This window comes from Salvelinus namaycush, chromosome 7 (genome assembly GCF_016432855.1).
Source record: "Salvelinus namaycush isolate Seneca chromosome 7, SaNama_1.0, whole genome shotgun sequence".
In the NCBI taxonomy this organism is placed as follows: Eukaryota; Metazoa; Chordata; class Actinopteri; order Salmoniformes; family Salmonidae; genus Salvelinus; species Salvelinus namaycush.
Genome location: NC_052313.1, coordinates 24,618,481 through 24,643,357, shown reverse-complemented (window position 1 = coordinate 24,643,357; position 24,877 = coordinate 24,618,481). Strand labels below are relative to the sequence as shown.

The 24,877-nt window shown below is 48.6% G+C and overlaps 1 protein-coding gene across 9 annotated transcripts in view; it reads left to right on the top strand.

The window, feature by feature from the left end:
* Window positions 1–24,877, top strand: part of scrib (scribble planar cell polarity protein) — a 108,127-nt gene that overhangs the window by 68,783 nt on the left and 14,467 nt on the right. For 6 of the 9 annotated variants that reach the window (XM_038997804.1, XM_038997812.1, XM_038997811.1 and 3 more), the window contains 28 exons: window positions 891–1,008; window positions 2,251–2,329; window positions 3,186–3,275; window positions 3,556–3,612; window positions 4,078–4,141; window positions 4,984–5,058; window positions 5,215–5,359; window positions 5,800–5,918; window positions 6,051–6,250; window positions 6,614–6,780; window positions 7,481–7,611; window positions 8,214–8,339; window positions 8,684–8,857; window positions 9,109–9,537; window positions 11,762–11,824; window positions 14,109–14,198; window positions 14,405–14,482; window positions 14,593–14,913; window positions 16,481–16,561; window positions 18,873–19,136; window positions 19,668–19,778; window positions 19,873–20,049; window positions 20,183–20,299; window positions 20,414–20,602; window positions 20,698–20,817; window positions 21,082–21,129; window positions 21,475–21,531; window positions 21,787–21,867. In XM_038997804.1, coding sequence (XP_038853732.1) covers window positions 891–1,008; window positions 2,251–2,329; window positions 3,186–3,275; window positions 3,556–3,612; window positions 4,078–4,141; window positions 4,984–5,058; window positions 5,215–5,359; window positions 5,800–5,918; window positions 6,051–6,250; window positions 6,614–6,780; window positions 7,481–7,611; window positions 8,214–8,339; window positions 8,684–8,857; window positions 9,109–9,537; window positions 11,762–11,824; window positions 14,109–14,198; window positions 14,405–14,482; window positions 14,593–14,913; window positions 16,481–16,561; window positions 18,873–19,136; window positions 19,668–19,778; window positions 19,873–20,049; window positions 20,183–20,299; window positions 20,414–20,602; window positions 20,698–20,817; window positions 21,082–21,129; window positions 21,475–21,531; window positions 21,787–21,867 — 3,771 coding nt within the window. The remainder of the gene's footprint in view (window positions 1–890; window positions 1,009–2,250; window positions 2,330–3,185; window positions 3,276–3,555; window positions 3,613–4,077; window positions 4,142–4,983; window positions 5,059–5,214; window positions 5,360–5,799; window positions 5,919–6,050; window positions 6,251–6,613; window positions 6,781–7,480; window positions 7,612–8,213; window positions 8,340–8,683; window positions 8,858–9,108; window positions 9,538–11,761; window positions 11,825–14,108; window positions 14,199–14,404; window positions 14,483–14,592; window positions 14,914–16,480; window positions 16,562–18,872; window positions 19,137–19,667; window positions 19,779–19,872; window positions 20,050–20,182; window positions 20,300–20,413; window positions 20,603–20,697; window positions 20,818–21,081; window positions 21,130–21,474; window positions 21,532–21,786; window positions 21,868–24,877) is intronic. The other 3 variants (XM_038997813.1, XM_038997805.1, XM_038997806.1) reach the window with 2 other exon arrangements.

Here is a 24,877-nt window from a genome sequence, read left to right as displayed (position 1 = left end):
GGCCCTCTGTGGCTGCAGACTCACGGGGATGATTGAGTATTTAATGGCTGCATAATTGGGAACCTGTTCCCTATGCCTGCCTGCCAGGCTGTGTAGCTAGCAGCAGAGGACACACCGCCTGCCCGCCCAGCCACCCGGTGCTGCCTGCCTGCTGGAGGAATGTTCTGAATGCCGTCCCCTACCCTTTCAACAACCAGCCTCTTGTGAAAATACTTGGCAACGCAGCCCGGGCCTGAGCAGAGCTCTCCTATCCAAAGCCACTTTTATTTATCCGCCATTGCCATAGCGACGCGAGGAGGGGTTTAGGGACATGCCGATGGAATCGGTTCAAAGAAATCCTGAAGAAAGATGTAGGCTAGGCCTGTTCTGGTAAAAATCCAGGGACTTGTGTAGTGGTATATTTCTGATCATGTGTTTGCAACCTGGGGTTTCACAGTGTACAGTGTGGTTTGAGGGGTTGATGGAGTAGAGAGAATTGAGCTAGGAGAAATGCTGATAAATTGTGCACTGCATCAAAAGTCCCACAATCTAACTTTTCTGGTGAACAGCACGATATACAGCTCAACGCTCTGCATTTAGGTGCCCCTTCCAACTCTTTGATCGCATTGACAAATGTTGAGTTGACTGTTTGGGTTTAGCATACATGCTGCAGTTTGAAAGTGTCTTAACCCAGTGGGAGTTTAGATATGCCAGCGACTTGAAGGCTTCGATGGAAAGGGGTCATCGTCTGACTCTATTCCAAGTTCTATTCCAAAAAGGAAACGTTGATGGCATTTTTCAATGTGTAGGTGCTCTTTTATTTATTTAAAGCTGACGTGTTTCAAAACACAATCTATCTTTTGTCCAAGCTTTTTGTAGTCCTAACCCAGTAATTCCCTGTGTCTGTTCAGCCTTTCTTTAGACTTCTGAACCTGCGGAAGCTGGGCCTGAGTGACAATGAGATCCAGAGGCTCCCTCCTGAGGTGGCCAACTTCATGCAGCTGGTGGAGCTCGACATCTCCAGAAACGGTTAGGACACACACACACACTCACTCGGTCGGTGGCCTCCTCTGCTGGGGTCAAAACCAGGTTCAATACCAGCATATTGCAACCATGCATGCAAATGACCACAATGAACAGACAATTATTTTAACGACCAACTAATAAATAACAAATGCTGCTTTGGCAAGCATGCTGCAAACACCACTTTCAGAGAACCAGCAAGAAAGTAAGACCTAGAGCTAAAACCTGCATTCATGGGCAGACAAGCTTCACAAAATACGAGCAAGCAGGCAATTGCCTTATAGACCGATAGAAACAGATTCTGTGGCAGACAGTACAGCACCAACAAGCTGAAAACAACACATTCGACTCACCAATGTCCCAACTCACTCCTGGCCTTGCCAGCCCTGTTAGTTAAACACGGACACAGAAGGGCATGTAAGAAAAGTGATCTGGGATTTAAACCCTACATATACCCCCTAGAAACCAATGCCAGGCGCTCAAGTCCAATCCGCCCTCGATCGTATATGTCAAACCGATCTCAAATGTTTCCTGCTTTATTTAGTCCTAGTAGTTGTTGCCCTCTGTGTCCTTGCTGTAAATATTACATAGTGGGGAGTGTTTATATGAGACATCTGTCCTGGTGCCACAGACCGACTGCATCAGGGGCTGCCAGCCGAGCCAAGAGCTGTGGGAGATGTGGCCTAACGACTTAGTCCATCTGTGCTCAGCTACTGCTGCCTTGGTTCTATTGCCCAGGAGAGTAACACACTAACCAGTCTCCATGTGTCGGACCAGGCTCCTAAACCTAGCATGGATTTCATACTTATGTGTAGGTTAGGTTAGGGCCAAGTTCTGGCAGTATACATACATCTAAGGTTCAGATACAGACCAACCTTAATGTAGTCCCCCAAAGAGAGAGAGTGTGTGTGTGTGTGTGCGCGCGCCAAGCGTTTTTAAATGGTACCGATCAGGCTGATGACATCGACACTGACTGTTACTTGAATGTCTGATCATGTAAGAAAGAAAAATATGGTAATTATCATAGTCTTGTCAATGAGAACAGGTGAAGGGGTTTCCCTTTTCTCTTCGTCCTCTTTTCTGCCCCATCCATCCCTGTTCTTTGTCCCCCTCTCCCATCATCACCAGCCCATCTGCTAGTGATTACAAGGGAGGGGAACCTGAAATGGTGGTCTCAGTAGAATGTGACCCCGCTGTCTGTGTCTATCGTGCTGAGTGTGCCCCCCCCCCCACTCACTCTCTCCGCAGACATTCCTGAGATCCCCGAGAGCATTAAGTTCTGCAAGGCGTTGGAGATTGCAGACTTCAGTGGAAACCCCCTCTCCAGGTTAGTGGATCAGTCCAGGGCCGCCTCTCTCTCTCTCTCTGTCTTTCCTGTTGCCTTTGAGGAAATGTCTGGGCCATACCAAGTTATCATTTGAGATACGTGGGGGGAGGTGCACTTCAGTAGTTCATTGTCATACTTGTGATTCTTTCTTTCTTTCCATAATGGCCTTGAAGATAAACAACCCAAAACAATGAAGTGGACAAAGAAATATTTTAACAAGTTGCTATATATTTATATCTCAAGTTGTCGCCCAGATGTGTCAAAGGCTCAGAGCAGGACCTTTCTCAGTACTAGATTATGTACATGAGCAAAACGTCTAGAGGAGAACAAGGCTTTGTGAGGCTACAGTACGCTGTTCGCTGACCCAGAAACTAGCATGGTATTAAGTATAGAAGTGGAATGCTCGACAAGGCAAACCCTCTCCCTGCTGCAGCTTCCTCCTATAGAATAGGAAAATAACTGTTGGCAGCAGTGGTGATGGTGAGTGCTTTGTCAGATGGATCTGGGCACATAATGTGTGTCCGTCCCAAATGGCACCCTATTCTCTATATAGTTCACTACAGGCCCTGGTCAAAGGTAGTGCACAATAAAGGGAATAGGGTGCCATTTGGGACACACACATAGGCAGGGGAGGAAGCTATTCCAACTGCTTCAAGGGCTGGTGTTGAAGGGCCATTGAGAAACTACCTACTTTCTCTCGTGTTCTCGTCTCACTCACGCTCTCTCCCCCGGGTCGCTCGCTCCCTCCCTCCCCCGGCTCGCTCTCTCCCCCGGGTCGCTCGCTCGTTCTCCGCCCTCTCGCGCTCGCTCCTTCTCCCTTTCCATCTGTTTTCCTGTCTTCTGTCCTCATCACTAGGTTGCCTGATGGTTTCACTCAGCTGCGAGGGCTCGCCCACCTGGCCCTCAACGACGTGTCACTGCAGACACTGCCCAACGACATAGGAAAGTAAGTACACACACCAATGAAATATGCAGACCAACCACCTTGCATGAATGGGTATTTGAACTCCGACACGGGTTTCCTTCTTGCTCTAAACATTTGAACTCCTCGTTCTGTAAAATGAAAGACACTGGTACAGGCCTAATTACATGACACAGTGGGCTCTCAGACAGACAGACTGACTGCTCTGAGTGACCAGATGGACGAGGCCCATCGCCATGCCAAGTTAACCAGGACCAGCAGACACCCCATCTGACTAACTTCTCCTCCTCCCTCTCTCCTGCAGCCTGGCCAACCTGGTGACGCTGGAGCTCAGGGAGAACCTGCTCAAGTCCCTGCCCACGTAAGTGCCCTCTTTAGCCTGGCATAGTTCCCAGCCTCCCTCCATGCTAGCAAAGGTGGTTGTTTCCTAAAAAGGAGTCGATATGACTAGTGATTGATGATATGACTAGTGATTTGAAGCACAATGGAGACCTCAATCGTCACTAGTGTATCTGTTCACTAGTTAACCGCAGTAGTAGCTCCCTTCTCTATTGATGCAGTTGTTGTCATAGGGACAGACTGTCAATTTGTGATTGCTGAATGACAAGCTTGGCTTGTCGTGACTGTGTGTGTGAAAGATTGGGGCGTGATGCTTAGTGATTTAGCATATCTGGTCCTGACTGTAACAGTCCAGATGTCGTCTTGATGTGTTTCTGTATAGATTATAAATCTGTTCTCAAATTGAGTGTGTTTCAACAAGACTGTGTCTATGCAGTAGTCCCCATTACTTCAGGGTTTTTCATGATTGATTGTTCCTCTTATCCAGGTCGCTCTCTTTCCTGGTGAAACTGGAACAGCTGGACCTGGGCAGCAATGAACTGGAAGTATTGGTAAGAACAAGCTCCAAGTGGCACCCTATTCCATATATATATATATATAATGTGTGTACTACTTTTACCAGAGCGCCATGGGCCCTCATGCACTATGAAGAGAATAGGGTGCCATTTGGGACACATCCGTAGTTGTACCCTTGAGTCCTGTTTGTTTGAGCATGGGAACGCCTGCCTGGCTAGCCTTCTCATTGGGACAGGGTAAACAGTGCCTGTTGAGCTGACAAGGGCGTAGTCTGAGCAAACAACCTGACGTCATGCTACCGCCTGACACCCTGCCTGTCATACTGTACACTGCTCAGCCTTGACAGGGATGCTAAGTCTTTTAATGTCATTTATCACTCAGATACAGTCTGGGGTCATTTTTACAGGTTTTGTGTTCTCTGGGATTGATTCCCAATGCCTTTTTTGGAGCTCAAAGTGAATTGCCCCGCAGGGATAATGTTTTTTTCCCATATTGAATTGGAACAGGACCCATCTTGTTTTGGATAGCAACATGCTTTGTTTGGTTTATGGGCATAGCCAACAGGCACAGTGCGTGGGTGTGCATATATAGTTTGTTTTTTTCAGTTGAATCTTGCCCCCTTCCACAGCCATTTGGGGACCCCAGAGTGGAATGGGGGTATTTGGGGCGTATGATGTGTGTTTATGTAGCCACCCCACCTCTTCTCTTCCCAAATTATGCATATTTAAGTGGATGCTGCGTGTTTGTTCCCACTCGCTTTAGCGTACATTGGCTCAGGACACCTGATCGCCTGGCCTCGTGTCACAAAGCAGAGCAACGATGACATACATCATGCCCTCTGTTTACCTTCTCTCTTTTTCCCCTCTATCTCTAACAGCCAGACACACTTGGTGCTCTCCCTAAGCTACGGGAGCTGTGGTTGGACCGTAACCAGCTCTCCTCATTGCCACCAGTGAGTATGGTCCTGGCTCATCATCTATGCCCATCTTATTCGCTTAGACTCAGAATATTGTTCAGTATGAAACCCATCACGTACATTTGAGTGAGTATTCACACTAAAAACGACATTGCTGTGCCTGTGTGTGTGTGTGTGTGTGTGTGTGTGTAGGAGCTGGGGAACCTGCGGAGGCTGGTGTGTCTGGACATGTCAGAGAACCGCCTGGAGGAGTTGCCCTCGGAGCTGAGCGGCCTGCTGGCCCTCACTGACCTGCTGCTCACACAAAACCTCCTGGAGGTGGTCCCTGACAGCATAGGTGAGAAGGAGAGGGATGCAAGGAGGGAGGGAGAAAATATTAACTGATGGCATTCTGTCCCTTTGTACAGTGCCTTATTCACCTGAACTGGTTTACACAGTAGCTTCATTGTCAAACGGAACTTTTTTTAAAGTACTTTGCCAAGGTGTCTGCTTTTTACCAATAAGTAGACCCATGGACATTATCGTTGCATGAATGCAATTGAAGGTAATGCACTTGACTCATGAAGAACTACACTGCCCCCTATTGGGGAAATAATGCTAGTAAATTGACATAAAAGCTTGCTCATGTTCATTATGAACCAAACAGACAATAACTGACTTCAAAGGGGACCTGAACTTGTCCAATAAACACACTTTCATTTTCCGTTACAAAACGCTTTGCTACGATGTGCGCTAATGAATACGACCCGGCTGACTCGATGTTTGTTGTTTCTCCAGGCTCTCTGAAGCAGCTGTCCATCTTGAAAGTGGACCAGAACCGACTGACCCACCTGAGCGACTCCATAGGAGAGTGTGAGAACCTGACGGAGCTCGTGCTGACCGAGAACCTCTTACAGGTGCAGAACCACTGCATTTATAACCAAGTTTCTTTGGTTCAGAACAAATGTACAGTTCATTGCCTTTTAACAACCCCCTTGAGATGCATTATTTTTAATATTCATGAAATGTGTAAATGTTTAATTCTGTAGACTCTGCCTCGCTCGCTGGGCAAGCTGAAGAAGCTGACCAACCTGAATGCGGACCGCAACCGGCTGGGCAGCGTGCCCGATGAGCTGGGCGGCTGCGCCAGCCTCAACGTGCTCTCCCTCAGGGACAACCGTGTGGCCAAGCTGCCTGCTCAACTGGCCGACGCCACCGAGCTCCACGTGCTAGACGTGGCAGGGAACAGGTAACCCCGCTACGCCTCCCATATAGGTCCCGCAACTCGTTGGTGCGATCCTCTCTTATATCTAGTATCGCCGCTCCTCAAGTCATCTGACCTCCTTCGTTTGATCCTTTTTTTTATCAAGCCTTACAATTGAATAGTAATGTAATATATGCAGTTTAGCAGACACTGTTTCCAAAACGAGTTACGGCAGGGCGTGCATATATTTTCATATGAGTTGCCTCAGCAGGAACTGAACCCACGGTCCTGACGTTGCCAGCGCAATATTCTATCACCTGAGCCACACCGGATGTATTCTTATAAATCAGAATAGTACTTTCCATATGTTGCGTCCATGTTGTTAACGGTGTTGTGTGGTGTGCACAGGTTACAGAACCTCCCGTTTGCCCTGGCCAACCTCAACCTGAAGGCCATGTGGCTGGCAGAGAACCAGTCCCAGCCCATGCTCAAGTTCCAGACGGAGGATGAGGAGAACACCGGGGAGAAGGTGCTCACCTGCTACCTGCTACCCCAGCAGCCTTCCTCTAGCCTGGGTGAGTTAGCCTTACACCACTGTCATCTTCATCATGATCTTCTTCCTCCTCTCTCACTACCTCTGTTCTCAGCTTTGTCCTAGGTTTTTCACTATTTACAGACTTTCTTTACCTATTTCTTCACTCTCTCTCTCTGCATATCCTCTTTCCTTCACTTCCTCTAACATAAGGGCTACACGGTAGGTGTTTCACCTGCTACGCTGGAAGTGTAATGTTTGACCAGCGTGAGCAGAACGCAAAGCCACTTGATCAATTGTTCTCGGGTGTGAGCTGTGCATCGAGATCTTGAAAATAAAAACCCCATCCTGGACCCGTGCCGCTTAGGTCTCATTGAAGTGAATAGGAGCGTCTGGCGCTTGGTCACAGTTACACGTCTTACGTAGCAGGCCAGTAACGCCCGTTAGCTCCCTGCTCCATAACGATGACCGTTTGAGTCCAGTGACAATGCTCATCTATCCTGCTGTCATCTAATGTTAACTATTGGAAGCGTAGCCTGTGTTTATAACCCAGAGTCCTTCTCGCTCTCCTGTCGCGCTCAACCCAGATTTAGTTACCATCACTTCTCCTAACATCCATTCATCCCATGTACCATCAAAACATTATTTTTTTCAATCCAGTAATTCATTATCTTGTTAGTTGTTGGAAGGTCCGACCTGATTTGTAACTCGGTCTCTCTCTTCGATCCGGTCTCTCACTACAGAGAACCTGCTCCAGAACAGTGTAGACGACAGCTGGACAGACAGCAATCTGAACCGCGTGTCAGTCATCCAGTTCCAGGAGGAGACCACCAAGCAGGAGGCGGAGGACGACGAGGCGGCCGCGGAGCGCAGGGTAAGAGAAATCAAAATACAGCTGTATTTGTCACATGCTTCATAAGCGACATGTGTAGACGAACAATGAAATGCTTACCTATTAGGCCCTTCCCAACAATGCAGAGAGACAAATTATAACACTAGCAGTACATAATACACAATGAGTAACGAGAGAATTAATACACTTTGTTTTTAAATACATTTTGTAGGTTATTTTGGCACTTTATTTGGACAGTTATGAAATGAGAGGGGGATACAGGCAGGTGGGAGAAACAGTGGGGGATGGCGGACGTGTGGATTGAACCCCGGTCGCTGATAAGGAGCTTTGTTCACGTGACTCCTGCACTGCACGAGCCAACACATTCTAAAGTGAAGCACTCGATGGCTGGCTCTCAACTTCGCTTCCTTGTCCATTCCTTTCCCACTATGACCTCTGATCTGACAGGGCATCAGGTGAAAGTAACATGATGGAGAGGGCGTCCAGTCAGACAATCAGTCATTGTTTCGGCAGCGTCACAAGTTGGTCCTACTTTGTCCTTGGGTCTTGATTTACTGTTTGCCTGAGGAGGACTGTCTGTAATTGACTGTCAGTCTGGGGAGTTTACTGGTGCGTGTGTACAGGGTCTCCAGCGGCGGGCGACACCACACCACAGTGAGCTGAAAGTGATGAAGAAAGGGATTGAGGAGAGGAGGAATGAGGCCTACACTTCCAGAGCTGATGGAGAGACGGAGTCCCCTGGTGCTGAGGTACAACACATCACCAACACGCCACTGGACATCCTACATGGCACCGTACATGAGATCCATGAGCAAAAATATAAATATAAATAAAAGGTTGCGTCCTAAATGTCACCCTATTGCCCATTATAGTGCACTTCTTTTGACTAGGGTCCATTTGGGAGACGGGCACACAAAGTAAAGCATGTGTATCCCAAGTAAGAAGTGGGTTCTTTCTGGGCAGTGTCAGCGTCATGGGTCATTGTGTAACGTTCTGACAGCATCTGAGTGTTACCTGTTGAGTGTTACCTGTTGAGTGTTACCTCTGAGTGTTACCTGTTTTTACATTCCGCCCGTGTGATTGGTGGTTGCAGGAGAAGCGGCTGAGCGATCTGTCCAATCAGAGCCACGACTCTGCGGCGTCCAACAGCACGGCCTCGGCCAACTCCCACGAAGAGAGGCGGGGCCTGATGACCACAGACCTGGTGGGTGGGCGTGGGCCCCAGGAGGAGGAGGAGCTAGATGAGATGGAGGTGGAGTACGTAGAGGTGAGTTTCACTATTCACTACTATGACAGTCTGTTACAATCACCTCCTAGTACTGGAGCTGCCTTTTAAGACCTGGAGTTTTACTTGGCCAGGAAAAACTATGTTCCCTAGTTATACACTTTCTCCTGGTCAGGTCAATTAATTAATCATGCATAACAGTAACTTGAGAGATGTCCTCGTCTTGAATACGATCCCTTCCCTCCTGCTCTTTCTTTCTCTCCCTTTACTCACACCATCCCCTCTCCCACCAGCCCACGGTGCACTTTGCAGAGGAGCCTGTGTACCGGGGTGGGGACGAGAATGGTGACGATGAGGAGGGCGAGGATGGTGTCCCACACAGCTACGAAGAGGAACAACAGAGGCCCCAGTTCCCCACGGAGAAGCAGCGTCTGATCAGGAAGGACACGCCGCACTACAAGAAGAACTTCAAGATCACCAAGCTGCCAAAACCCGAGGCGGTGGCCGCGTTACTGCAGGGCTTCAGCCCCGACGCTCACCTGGCCCAACACCCCGCCTCGCACCACACTGCCCCTGAGGAGGAGGAGGAGGAGGAGGAGGAGGAGGAGGAGGAGGAAGGGGAGGAGTGTATGGTAACTCCACAGCGCCACAACAGGATAGAAGAGCCAGAGCTGGAGGATAGGAGTCTGCTTCATGCCAACTCCTCCCTGCAGCCGGTCAAGGTAACCTGGGCTCGTGGTGGGCTGGGGTGGGGGGTTAGAGAACACATGTTTACAATATGAACATAGTCTATAATGAGTAGTTGTACAAAACTGAAATGTACACACTATCATATCATGCAGCTATCGTGTTCAGGGCCCTCATGTTTTTTCTGATAACTAGACTAACAGGGGTCAGCTGGTCACGCGAAACTCCACGCCCTAACCATGTATCCCAATTTCAAATTAGCCAGGACAACCATGGGACTAGTTTTTCCTTTTGCGTTTTGCCTCATGAAGCTGACAGTTGAATGAAGCTCTTGCACACCTTCTCTCTTCACGCTGACATGTTACTGGCCTGCAGCTCGCCTCTATGCACCCCCTAGACACGCAAGTGCATAGAAGCTCCCCGTCGATCTGTCACCATGCAACCTGCATTCGGTCTGGACTGCTGGCATTGGATTCGATATAGGAGATGACATTGCATGCCGTGTTGCCGTGCATAGGAAAAACAAACCAATGGATACGGGGATGTTTGCCGGGGATGTTTGCCGGGAGTTGTCTTATGGCTTTGCACTCGTGCTTTTACGTTGCTCTCTCTGTCCCACACAAGCAGGTTTCGTTGTTACGTTCACAGACGGCGGCAGCCGGTATTCGGTAACTTGATAAAAGACATAATAACTAACGAGTGGATTTTCTCATTAACAGTATTTGATAAACGTTTTGTAAATGTCGTCAGACAGACCGACGGTCTTACGAACGGACAACCAGCGCACACCAAATCAGGTGTCAGTTGTTTAAACGCTTCGGACATGGACACGTTTCACTCCTTTAGTCAAAGGCTGTGTACCAAATGTCTCCTTAATCCCTGGTCAAAAGTCGTACACTATACAGGGAATAGGGTGCCATTTTGGACAAACACATATTATTTTATCCACACACTACCCAGACTGCTCAGAGTGGAGCTCCCTCTTGTGGCTCCTCTGAGCATCTCAAGGACTACTTATCAATAATACCCATCAAATCTGCTTAGTAAAAAGTGAAGATGATGAATCCCCAACCCCATCAGCTGTGCACTAGACTCCTATGCTGGCCTCCTGCTGGCCTCCTTCACCATGCCTCTGTCTGCCCACCTCAGTACTATGCTTCTCTCCGTATCATTTGCTGTCTGCTGTTGTGTTTTTAATTGGTTAATGAACTTTCCCTTACCTGCTTTCCTACATTTGTGTGTTAGTGAGAGTGTGTGGATATGGCTCTTGAAATGTATGACTCGGAAGACAATTATTGTGTTCAAATTGATTATTAATCGTAATCACCACTAGCGCTGCTAACTAATGTGCGTTGAATGATGGAGGTGTGTATGTCTGATTGTCTTGACCATCCAGAATTTCTCTTGGCCGAGGTGGAAATGTTGAGACCCAGACAAACCGCTTTTTGCTAAATGTACACCTACAGCACGGAACAATCTCTCACCATTTTGCTGCAGATTTCACATTGAAGGGAAACGCACCAATGGCTTTTCACAATTATTTTGTGTGAGGCTGTCACCTTTTTAGCTCTGCAAACACAATCACTTGGAGTACATGCAAAGTCATACAATATCTAATGTTGATTTGAGGTGTTTGGATATAATGATCTGATTCCTGGGTTTTTTGAGTAGTACTTGTAGATACTTGTCAATCATGTTTGTAATCAATCTGAAAAACGACTGCTGCACAGTAGAATGTGTATAAATGAAATGACTACAAAGGGGAACAGGGTTTCCTGTGGTGTCTGTCTATAGGCTGGAGGGGACTTTGCGCTGGGAGCCACTGCTTTCTTTCCCCCGCTTTTCTTTCTGAACACAAGCTGCCCTCCCCGTGTGGCCTGTAACTCACCTCATCCTGGGTCTCGAGTTTCCACCCCTGCCTGCTTCCGCTTCTGGTGGCTGGGGAGTGAGTGATGTGTGTGACCGATGTTGCCACTGTTCAAATGACCTCAACTGGCGATGAAATTGGCCGTATCAAATGTAGTCCCTAGTTCAACCACTATACAATCGTGGATATGACCTTTTGGGGTTTATCCCTGTGGCTGAATGTGTGTGTGTGTGTGTGTGTTATTGTTCTTTGACGTGTTTGTATGCGTGTGTGTGCGGTGTTCTGTTTTTGATTTATCCGATTTTTGTTTTGGTTGGAGTATGCTTGTGTGCATATTTAGTTATTTTGGCCTCACTAATCCGCATGCCTCTCGCTGGTTCCTGTCCTAACAGGGGGTGTCATTTGATCAAGTCAATAATCTGCTGATTGAGCCTGCTCGAATTGAGGAGGAAGAGGTCTGTACTTACTCTCTCTCACTCCATCCATCCACTCTCCCCCCCCCCCCCCCCCCCTCTCTCTCTCGTTCCCCCACTCACTCACCCATTCACCCACCCGCTGGCTCTCAGAGGGGAACCAAAAAATAGCCCACAAAAATCCATGATTAATCCAAGCCAATCGCCAGGGAAATGTTCACCACAACTCTCTGATGGACCACCAGCGTGATAGAACTCGAAGCGGACTACACAGAACTTGAAGGGGACCAAAATGGACAGAGGGTTATAGGATTAAAATGATATCTGTAACAATAAGGTTATACGAATTGTAAGAAAGGTGGGTAGATTTTATCTGGTGCAAAGCTGGTTACCATTCAATGACGTCCTACCCCATTGTCGGGTTCTACCACGCTGTGGCTCGCCCCCCCCTCTTCTTCTTCTCCTCTTCTTCATCCCCCTGTTCAGGCTGAGAGGCCCTAGAGTGAATGGGCTGCTTGTGCTGCTGTCTGTGATGGAGGTCCGTCTTCTTTCAGGTTTTAGTTTCTCACCAGGCACTAGCAGGGATCTGGCCCACACAGATGGAACTTCTAACCAGGACAAATGTGTCTTCTATAAAGATATCTAAAATAATTGCGTACCTTTTTGTGAGAACATGTGCATCATGAAATAACAGTTGAATGGTATGCCAAAACCAGCCGTTTCCTCTGGTACCACACCGTCCATCTATCAACGCATGAAAAAGAAACACACCGGGCTACGTCTCAAATGGCACCCTATTCCCTATATAGTGCACTACTTTTGACGTCAAAAGTAGCACACTATGTAGGGAATGGGGTGCCATTTGGGACTCCGCCTGGCTCTGTATGGTGATTTCAGTCCAGAGTGTAAGCACTTTGCTCAATGATCTGCTCTGATGAATAGCTCAAGAACCACCGAGCAGCTTATCAGTTCTGTTCAGAACTTAACATTCAATAGAGACACCAAGGATATGTGAAACACCTGACACAGTAAATACGATTCTGGTTAAATGTCCATTGTTTGGGATGGATATGATGAACAATGGCTGAATGTGAACTTTAACACCTTCTCACAAAGCAACTGTCTTGATAATGCAGAGGTTCTTGATTCTGCTCTTCACAAGTCCTCACTGTCAGCCCTAGCTATGGAAACAACTCAGTTTCCCCAGTATAACGTAAGTGTATACGCTAGTGTAACACTGGTGCTAGTCAAAGTGTCTCAGTAGGGCGTTGGGCCACCACGAGCCAGAACAGCTTCAATGCACCTTGGCATAGATTCTGGAACGCTATTGGAGGGATGCGACACCATTCTTCCACGAGAAATTCCATTTTGGTGATTTGTCGATGGTGGTATGTACCCCGTAATGGCATAAAAGTATATTTGATCATTCATTTGGTTAAAATGACCTTCAAAGATGTAACACGGTTCATAATGGAGTGATTGTGTGGCTCGGATTTATGGGGGAATCCTTGGTGAGTGACTGCACTTCTGGTGAGGATGCCTGTGGATTGGTTGGCATGTGCGTCATGTGCCCGTGTTTGCATTTTGCAACGGTGACAACGAGTTTGTGAGAGAACGGAGCCTTGTCGTCGTTGACGACCCAACGGAATCACCCTCCGCTGCCCCCCACCAACGCAGCACTTTCACTCAACTCTTTCTTTCCTCTCTCGCTCCCACTTATCTCTCACCCTCACCCCCCCACTCTGCATGGCTTGCGCGGACAGCATTCACACACCCAGTTCAGACCCATACATGTTATGATTCGTAGTGTCTCGTGTGTGTGTACCCCCCCCCCCCCCCCGTTGTGACTGTTCCATGACATAGTATTGTGTTACATACAGCCCCCTCCTCAAATACACACCTTCGTGCTAGTGTCTGAAACTGTTTTTATGTCAAAAGCAATACGTGTTTGTCCAGTTGTTTCACTGTGTCTTTGGGCTAATGTCAATGCATTGTGATATGATGGGTAATTAGTTTAGTACTACTGTTTAATGATACTGCTTTCTTCCTGCTTCAACGGCAAAATGGCCGCCTTTTGATAAATTCATGTAGCTACTCTGCAATGTGAGATGCAAGGCAACACGCTCTTGTTTTTTCCCCCCTCATTCAACATACACTTGAGTTGAGTTTAGCCCTGAGACCAGAGTAGCCCCTGTCTTGTCTGTCCCTAGTCTGTGTCAATGCCGCAGTCCTCATCCCTCTTGTCCCAGCCTGTCTATCTGACGATAGGGCTGTTGTATGGGGGCGTCTCCACTCAGTGCGCTGACCCCCTCTCCTCCATTTCCAGCACAACCTGACCATTCTACGGCAAACTGGGGGTCTGGGCATCAGCATAGCCGGAGGAAAGGGATCCACACCCTACAAGGGGGATGATGAGGTGAGGGCCGAGGACCGCTGTGGACACTCCTAAATGTACCGATGGGCTGCGTCCCATATTCCCCATTTACTGCTCTACAGGGCCCTGGTTCAAAAGTAGTGCACTACATGGGGAACAGGGTACTATTTGGGACGCTTTCCTATTCTGCGGACCTATTGGGCCTTGTGACTGTGTACTAGAGTCCGTCCGTCTGTCTGTCCCTCCAGGGCATCTTCATCTCCAGGGTGTCTGAGGACGGACCTGCGGCCCGGGCTGGGGTCAAAGTGGGAGACAAACTCCTCGAGGTAAAGTCTGTGCACGCACGATAAGATGTTGCGTTCATGGTCTACGTGAACAGGCCTTTTGACTGTAGAGAGAGCCATGTGAACCATGGTCTCTGCTCCCTCCCTCTCAGGTGAACGGCGTGGCCCTCCAGGGGGCGGAGCACCACACGGCGGTGGAAGCCCTGCGCAGCTCGGGCACCGCCGTCTCCATGAGCGTCATCCGGGAGCACATGGTGGAGCCGGAGAACGCCATCACCACCACGCCGCTGAGGCCCGAGGACGACTACTTCCCCCGGGAGAGACGGGCCAGCGGGCTGCCCTTCTGCATGGAGGCCAGCTCCCCCGCAGGCCCCCGACACAGGCGGTCTGCCTGCCTGGTCCGCAACGACAAGGGCCTGGGCTTCAGCATCGCCGGGGGCAAGGGTTCCACAGCTTACCGCACGGGGGACTTGGTGAGAGAGACGCGCGTCCTTAGTGTACAGCAGACAGAGTCACACACGTACCTGCTGAATGTACAGTAGACACAGTGAGACACGCCTTAGAGTTTCCATATCTAGGTCGTGTGAATATTTAATCCCTTCGTGGTGAAACACCGTGTGTGGTGTCAGGTTGTCCCACTTCACAAGTCAACGGCACCTTCTAACTGCACTAGCTACAGCATTAGAGGGAGAAGTCTAGTCAGGAGTGGTACGTTTCCTACCTATTTCTGTTTAATGCCCAGTCATAGCCTTCAACCCCTCCAAGGTTTCCATCATTCAGACAGCCACTTTTCCACTCCTGACGTTTTACAGCCGTCGCCAAGGAGACAGATATGAATAGCGAGCCTTGACACCTGATAGGTCCTGTGTAACTGGGATGTGGGTATTTTTTGGGGCCACCGCATTGGCCACGTTCATGGCTACATGTCCTGTGCAATACTGCTCTCAAACAGACCCCCACAGCCCAGGGAGCCCACGGACAGAAACTGAGACGCACGCTCACCGCTGGAGTCTGTAAGTCATGTTGTGCCTTTTCTGGAATGGATCAAGATGGTCTCTGTTGAGGCGGGCTAGGAGTAGGCCTGCACTTTGCACGTGTACATGATGTTTATTATCTATGCATAGTCACTTCACCCCCACCTACATGTACAAATTACCTCAACTAGCCTGTACCCCCGCACACTGACTCGGTACCGGTGCCCCCTGTATATAGCCTCGTTATTCTTATTGTTTTACTTTTTATTATTACTTTAGTCTACTTGGTAAATATTTTCTTAACTCTTCTTGAACTCCGCTGTTTGGTTAAGGGCTTGTAAGTAAGCATTTCACGGTAAACTCTACACTTGTTGTATTCGGAGCATGTGACAAATAAAGTTTGATTTGATCGTTTGTAAGTCCAAAGAGGAGTTTGGTCATCCTTGCAGCTTGTGGAACTCTCTTCTTCAGGCAAAGGGACTGGAGGGCTCAGGGTCTCCGTGTCACCGTGAGCGGCGGACTCTGTTGTCCATGAGGTGTTACTGGCCTGTAACCTTAGCCACCTCTGAACTTTAACCTCTGAACTTTATTTTACTGCAGTAGGATTGAATTATTACCATTTTTGTTGAGTGCGACCTCTCAATATTTTGTATATGTTTTCAGCTAAATATTGGATTTGTTTGCGTAGTTGTTGGTAGTGGAGTGTAATAAAAGGCATTATGGTGTTCTTGTGCTCACAACCCAACACAGAAATACTTCTGAACAAGCCCAAGCCAACTATTGAGAGCAGCATTAGACTAGTGACCGTGAATATAGGCGTGCAAGGCTATATTTTGTCCTGGCTGTGTGAAGTAGTCGTTACGGGACGTCCCCTGCTGACCCTGTGGTAACCGCCATCCCAGAATAGACTGACTGGCAGTGATGGAGCTAGCATTGCATTGTTGCACCAGTCTCACCCCCTACCCTCCCTGGGTGACCAGGTACACAGCTAGCAGACACGTCACTGTAGGTTAAACCGAAGGGCGTCGCATTATGATCGGTCTCCTGACTCTGTCCGTCTCTTCAGGGGATCTACATCTCCCGAATCGCAGAGGGAGGGGCGGCCCACCGAGACAGCACGCTCCGCGTCGGGGACAGGGTCATCACCGTGAGTACTGTTCCACTCCTCTGTTTTTAGCCCCATGGAGCCGTCCCAAATGGAATCCTATTCCCTGTGTGGTGCACTATTTTTGACCAGGGAATAGAGCCATTTTGGACCTCACCAATGCTTTTCTCTCCTCTCTCTCGCCCCCATCCTCCTGTCTTCATTTAAATTTGATTTGATTTTTCATGCCAATGTTTTAGTTGAAATGTTAACATACACATTTTAGTCATTTAGCAAGCACTGTTTTCCGGAGTGACTTGCTGCATAGTGAGTGCATTTAGCTATGTTGAAATGAAGGCTGCCTGTTCTTTTTGTAACTGTGACAGATGGTTTTGATCAGGTACTGCCATAGTGAAAGACAACTCTTTCCCACTCCTATTCTTCCATTTGTTCACTTTTAGTGAAGGGATCATGCAAAACTTACTGCAGCAAAGTATTCCGCATTACACTGTTATGATCCCCAAGTCTAGTCTTGTCTTAAGATGAATTGGATTAGCTTGGGTTCGGTCTGTGTCAACTTCCTGCAAAACACACCAAGCAAGCGCACACCCATTCGACAACCAAGCGCGCACACACCGGTTGCTACTTCCAAAACAAACACAACTATAATGACAACTAACACTTATCCCACTTGAGAGAATTGGGCCTCTGCTTGTCCTGTGCCGCTGCTGCCAGCCCATCTAGGTTGCGTCCCAAATAGCACCCATATTCCCTGTGGGCTCTGGTCAAAAGCAGTGAGCTATATAGGGAATAGGGAACCATTTGGGACGTAGCGGCTGGACTAACATGACCTTAGCTGATATGTATGTGATTGACAGCTGAAGCCAAGGTTCCTGCTGCATGCTGCTTCACTGTGCGCGCCTCTCTTTGGCATCGTAATGGTGTTCTCATTCTGTAGCACGGTCTTGCCAGAGTTGCATGTACCCTCATGCCCATACCTATGACCATGGTCCATTGGCTGCAAAGATAGGGCCTTGATATGATTTTGTACAGGCTCCTCCAGCTTTAAAAAAAAAAAATTCCTGAACCAATCTCGATTCATTCAATCTCAACATTTGCTAACCTCAGTCACGTTTGTGTGCGGTGTGGTGCGGTGGCCTCGTCTCCTATGGCTACTCCTGTCTCGTTCTCTGAATCATAACCGTTTCTCTTTCTCTCTCCCAAATCCTCTTCTCCCTCCTATTTGAGGGGGGATCATAGAATGGCTCCATGAATGATTCTGTTCCTACCTACTCTCTGCTTCTCTCTTACGCTTTCTTTCTTTCTCTCCCCCCTCTCTATTTCTCGCGCTCTTGCCACCTCTCTCCCTCTCTCTCTCTCTCTCTGCATGGCCACTAATGCACATTGTGTCTCCTTGCCTGTTGGGTGTGGTGGTGAGGGGGGGGGGGGGGGGGACACACACACTCTGGAACGGCTGACGTGGTAACCGCATGTATTACCATAGCAGCAGCCACAGTAAGCATATCAGCCAATGGTAAGAGCCGGTACTGTATGGTCAGTGCTGGCTTCTGTTTGTCACTTGGACCAGAGGACCAATCGGCCACTTTTTCTTCAATCACTCAGGACCTCGTTTATGTAAGTTTACAGACTGCAATCCATCTTCAAATTCCCCCTGCAAAGTAATTGGATAGTTGACCATTTCTGCAGCTTAAGACCAGGTCTAGGAGCAGTACTGAGATGGAGCTGTATCACTCGGCCTGGCCCTGTAGAGAAGTATTAACGACTCTGCGTGCCGTTGCTGACTCAATCAGCCCATTTGGCCGTCATCATATGATATTGCCCTCGGTGTTTTCAGTGAGCAAGGCAATTGGATAGAATGGACATAAGTCAGATTGGCCAAAGTCTTAAATATAGTATATTGCGTTGACAGGACTTTTAGGACTACTTTTTGAGATTGGAATATTGGAGAAAGGGTTTCTCCTACTGTAGCTTCCAGGATAATCTCCTCTCTTGCTAGCTTGCCCTCTGCTCCTCCCTCTCTCTCCTCTCTCCGCCTGCCTCCCTTCCTCTGTATGGATGCTGGCTCCTGGTGTCTTCAGTTATCTCTCTCTCTCACAGTCACACATGCACTCAAACACTCAGGCTTGCTTTGGTACGGTACATCTCAATGTACTATATTGAGCGATGATTGAGTTATTTTACAGTGATGATTTGCAGCTTTATGGCAACGTGATGTTCTTCTACTCAGTAATGACATGAGTCTGAACACATGGCTGTCCGCCCTCACCGAGCCTCCAGTCCTGAGTGTCACACACTGTGGTTGGTCAGTCAGCCTACTGATTCCCACCCTCATTGGTTGTGCCGTTGGATTCAGATCAATGGTGTAGACATGACAGAGGCCAGGCATGACCAGGCAGTAGCGCTGCTTACCGGCACCTCCCCCACCATCGCCCTCCTGGTGGAGCGCGACCAGGCCGAGCCGGGCACCGCAGGGGGCTCCCCGGGCCTGTCCCGCGCCCGCGCCCACTCCCCCCCGCCCCCAGAGACCTCCGACTCGCCCGATCAGGAGGAGGGCAACGACGACTCGCCCCACGGGACCCACCTGAGCCGGCCGCTGCAGGACGAGTACCCCATCGAGGTGAGACTGAGGGAGAGAGGGAAGATGGTACAGTGTGGTGAAGGTGGTGGTTAGTTACCATGAAGGACCTTCAGATTTATTCCAGTTTTAATGCCTTCTCATTTGGCCTTTATCTCAACTGCTCTCCAGCTCCAGAGACGATGGTACGAAGACTTAGTCCTAACCTAAGTTGAATACTGTATGCTAGGATGTTTTAGTGGGGCCCAGTGAAATGCTGTATTATTCAGAGTGAATAATGCCAAGAAGTGGGGTCTGTTCCATTGACTAAGAGCTTAGGCCTGTGTCTAGTCTCATTTACAAGTAGATATGGTAGTTCCATAGATGGTTTGTGGTCTTGTCAAATAGGGGGCTCTCTGGGTTAAGGTATTGAGTTGAAATGTGTATTTGGTATTTGTCTGCTGGAACACTCTGTCTGTGATGTTTTTCTCCAGATACTGTTTTTCTGGTGCCCCTGTCCTAGTCAAAGTCCCTAAAATAAAAATTTATAGACAACACTGTTTACGTTAGTCGCTTCACTTCCTCTCCTGACAGGAAGTGATGTTGGTGAAGGCGGGCGGCCCTCTGGGACTGAGCATCGTGGGAGGCAGCGACCATGCCAGTCATCCGTTCGGCATCAGCGAGCCTGGTGTCTTCATCTCGAAGGTGGCTCGCTCGCTCGCTCTCTCCTCTCATATATATTTTCCCTGCTCCCATGTTTCCTGGTTTGTGTATCTCACCCTCTGTCTGCCTGTGCTAGGTGATCCTGCATGGCTTGGCGTGTCAGAGTGGGCTGCGGGTCGGGGACAGGATACTGGAGGTGAACACCATCGACCTGCGCCACGCCACCCACCAGGAGGCTGTTAAAGCCCTGCTCTCCAACAAACAGGAGATCCGCATGCTGGTGCGCAGAGACCCCTCACCGCCGGGGATGCAGGTGACGTCTCGTAAACACACATGTACACGGAAATAGGCCTACGCACACACACAGGCCTACGCACACACACACACCTTCTGTCCCCTTCTCCACACACACAGTCCCATATCCTGATCTATGTGTCCCTATACAGGAGATAGTGATCCAGAAGCAGACTGGAGAGAAGCTGGGCATCAGCATACGTGGCGGTGCCAAAGGCCACGCTGGCAACCCTTTCGACGCCACCGATGAGGGCATCTTCATATCCAAGGTACCTTTAGGCATTACGTCTTGTCTTTCTCACCGGGTCAACCACTACCCCAATGTAGATGGTTTTCCCATTAGTGGTATTGCCTTATCCCCCCCCCTGCATTGCCCGTTGTAGGTGAGCTCCAGTGGTGCAGCGGCCAGAGACGGCCGTCTGCTGGTGGGCATGCGGATCCTGGAGGTGAGCAACCACAGCCTGCTGGGCATGACCCACACGGAGGCCGTGCGCGTTCTCCGCGCCGTGGGAGACACACTGTTCATGCTGGTGTGTGACGGCTTCGACCCAGGCAACGCTGCCGCCATAGAGGTAAGGGAAACTGACATCCATTCCGGGTTGTTAATGACCCTCAGTTGCAGAGTCAGATTCAAAATGGACGCTGTGTTTATTGTGCGTCTTCACAGGCGTCGCCGGGCATCATTGCCAACCCCTTTGCGGCGGGCATCGTGCGTAAGAACAGCATGGAGAGCATCTCCTCTATAGACCGAGACCTGAGTCCTGAGGAGATGGACATCCTACAGAAGGTGAGAATAATATGACGCAGAAATCCAGTGTGAGGTTCTGTGCTCAGGCTACAATGGATGGTGGCCGGTGCACAAACCATGACAAGGTAAAACCAAGGAGGCCGAGATGCAAAAATATACTACATTTAATCCATGCTCCAAAGAATGACAAAAGGTGCTAGTGCAAAGTGATTAACAAAATAAGGAGCGTATGTTTCCTCAAACGCATAACAGAATGGATGCCCGTTAATATGAAACATTTTGACCTAAAAATCTATTTCCTAGGAGGTGGAGGTAGCGCGAGAGACGTCCCAGTGGGAGAGAGAAGAGGTGGTGAGTGAGACTACGTAGCCAAGTCCTCCCTCGCATGCTTTTGCTGCTACTGTGGCAAATAAACTGAGCACTTTTCTAATGTGTGTGGATTCTATCCTTTCTCTCCTTTTATCTTCTTTCCTACCCCCCCCACTCCCTTTCTCCTACCCCCACAATGTGTCTGGGTCGTCCGTACACCATCTCCACTCATCCCACCGCCACTTCATTTCTCCATGTTTGTCTTTTTGCCTATTTCACTTTCCATCCCACCTTCACTCATTTCACCCTCATTCTCTATAATTACACGTGTGTGTGTGTGTGGCTGGGTGTCGTCCTCCTCTCCACCTCCCCCTTTTCTCGATGAAGGAGCGCATGCGCTTGGAGCGTGAGGAGGCTACTCGCCTGCTAGAAGAGGAGACCGAGGTGAGACTGATACCCCCTGGGCCTCCGAGTCCTCAGCTCAACCAACCATCTCCCTACCAGAAAGAAATCTCCAGTCCAGATGAATTTACTATAATATTTGGATTGGAATGTTCTGGAAACTTGTGCTTCAATACATATTTATGTAATGACGAAGTAGCTTTGGTCAGTTACTGAGCGACACATGAGAGTAGTATGACAGGAAGTCTTCCCCCCCCCCCCCCAGTAGGTCTGACATTCAACCTTCTGTTCCCTCAGAACCTGGGCACTGGACCTCTGAATCTGGACTACCGGACGCTGGCCGCACTGCCCACCACCGCTCTGCAGAAGGTCAACAGGGTAAATTGAAGTTAACAATTTAAGGATTTTACTTGAAAGGTAACGCAAACCCCATTTTGATGATTACGGTGAAATGATGAGGTAACTCTTATATATACCCTGTGATTCCTGACTAAGGCTGTGAAATGCCTGGGTTGAAATGCCTGGACTTGTTTGCTGACTATCTTGGAAATGGCCCCATTGCGACCAGAATAGACCTCCCTGTGGAATCTGCCCTGTTTATCTTCCCGGGAAACTCTGTGACCAGAGGCCAAGCAGGTGCCTCTGGAGGCCAGGGGGAGAATGTTGAAATGCCCCCCCCCCCCCCCCCCCCAATGTTCACAACTTTGACTCCTGCGTTTCTCGCCAACGTCTTGGGCCTCCTGTCTAGCGTATGCCAGGCCCAAAGAATCGACAGCATCTACAATGCAACCTAACCATTCCGTTGAATTCTGTGATGTGATGATGAAGCACTGCATCCCAAAACAGGATCCATTTGTATTGTTAATGGAGACGATTACTGTTGCACTGCAGGTTATGTTGGTGTGTCCACCTTGGCATAAAGACATTGCCTAAAGAAGAAAAAAAGCCAGAGACGAATGGAAGAGCGAGTACACAAAGAAAAACTAAAGGCTGCATAGGAATGTACATCATCTGCTGGGATGGAGGGAAATTATGCAGCCAAAATGGTTGGTAGCTGGTACAGTAAAAAGCACTGGAGTCTCTGGGTTGTTTTGGGGGAGGGGGACAGCTGCCCCCAACACCACCCAGACTCTGCTCGGGGTTATTTTAAACCTGGCTGAGATTGGAGTCGGAGGGGTGCGGGCAAAAGAGGGAGGGAGAGTGTCCCAATGTGGGTTCTCGGTCATTCAGTCAGTGTCCCTGGAAGAGTTTGGTCTGAGTGGAGCTACTGCACCCCTGGTCCCTTCAACCAACAGCCCACAGTGAGTATAGGGACAGTGTCAGACAAGACTGCGGATTGACTGTGCTCTACTTTGTGTCTTTCTGTCTTTATCGTCCTATCTTTCTCATTTCTTGTGCGTTTCCTTCCTTCGTCTATTCAAGTACATTGAGATGCTTTCTGGACCGTCTTTGTGTCAGTTCTGTGTTCCAGCTCCATGTGTGAACGGCAGCCATTTTGCTAACGATGTGAATGATTAAGGATTTATGAGCTGACAAGGTGCTGACTTTGGCCGTCTCAGACCTGTCACTGTTTTAGGGTCTGCATAGATAAATGAATAGGCAAGGCTATAGTTTGTGACAAAATTGCTCTTTTTTCCCCTTGCTTAGTTTGTAGTAGGGATGGTTATTGTATTTCGAGGTATTTGGGTTAGATATTTTTTTTCTCTTTATGCCACAGTGGTTAGATTAGGAATCTAAGCTCTTGTACTAAGCCATGGGGCTTTTCTGCAAACGCTAAACCTAGATAGATGTATATATATCTCCTGCAGCTGTTCTTGCATTATGGCTATGCATTACAGTTGGAATGAGGACCACTGGGTTCAATGACCAGAAGATTATTAGTGCTTCTTAGCATTGAAAGTATGCGGTAAACAGGATTGTCTCGTAATTAAACTTACTTGGCTCCAGCCTTTCCCAGGGCGGCCGGGTAACGTCAGTTGGCATGTTGGTCCCCCCCCCAGCTGTCTTCTACTGTCTTCCGAGCCTGTGCCAAAAGGGTACTTGTTCACATTCCACCCCAGCGGGTGACCCCACTGACCTCCAATACTATAGGCGACATTTTTACCGGCATGTCCGCCAAGACGACACCACAATGTGTCACAATTCAAGACTGCATGTATTCTTAGCAACGCCATTTGGATTGTCATGACATGTCAAGGCCATTGTCGTGGAATGCACGGGACAATGTAGTTCTGAAGTAACTAAGCCTCGTCCGACTTTAAGCCATGGCATATTTTGCACATTACATTTTGAGTTGATCGAAACCTGTGTTGCCTGTGGAACACACCCTGTGACGCCACGTTCTGGTTAAAGAATATTTATTTTATCCAAGGACCTTATCCACAGTTGTGTGCGGTATTGTATCTAGTCACGCATGAAGGCCGGCATTGTGGTTTGCTTCTGTAATGAACTTTCTGTTGTCCCGTATGTGGAGTGTATTGAGGCCTGATTCGTAATGTAAGGAGTAAACTGGAGCCTAAGTGTCTTCTGTCCAACTGTACTGATGGCGTTTGGTTTATTAAAGGCGGTGGCAGGGAAGGCTGCTCCAGTGTTAATGTGAGCGTAACTAGAAGGATAGATAACCCTTTAATGCTTCTGGTATAACGGGAATCAAAAAACGAATCTCCTTCTCCCCAGATGAAATGAACTGTCACATGGGCTGTGCTCCTCCCTTATACACCGAAAGCCCTTCTGCATTAGAGATGTTTTGCGCATGACCTGGACGGTAGGTATTTGAGTGTAAGGCTGAGAATTTTTCCAGATATTCCGTTTGGAAAATTCCCAGAATCAGAAGGGAATAAGCAGGAAATCCGGGATTTCCGGAATACCTGGGGACTTTTGGCAAAGTTACTGAAATTTTGCAGCTGGGTTTTTGGACGCTGACTAGGCTATGGATGTGTCGTAAGGCTTGTTTTCTGAGCATGGTGGTAGCACTATGTGCTGGTAGCACTAAGTGCTGGTCACACATGAGTTTTGTGTTTGATGACTCTGGTATGTGGCCTGCCAGAGTGTCAAGTGGGTCTAACTCTGAGATTAGCTGCGTGTCTATTTTAGCGTTTTACACAACACTGCTCCCCATATCTGTTATCCCATCTGTCGCCACTTCCTTTTCCTCCAGTCTTTATCTAATTTCTTAACACATGGAGATCAGTCTCCATCTCTTGTTATCTAGCTTGGACTTTACCTTCTCTGTATTTCCCTCTCGTCTTTATATATCGGTCTTTTTCTCTTCCTCAGTTCTCTCTATCCCTCCCCCTTTCTGTGTTTTATCGGCATCCCTCTCTGTTCTGATTTCCGTTTTCCTATGCCTTTATCCCTCTCTCTCTCTCTCTCTCTCTCTCTCTCCCTG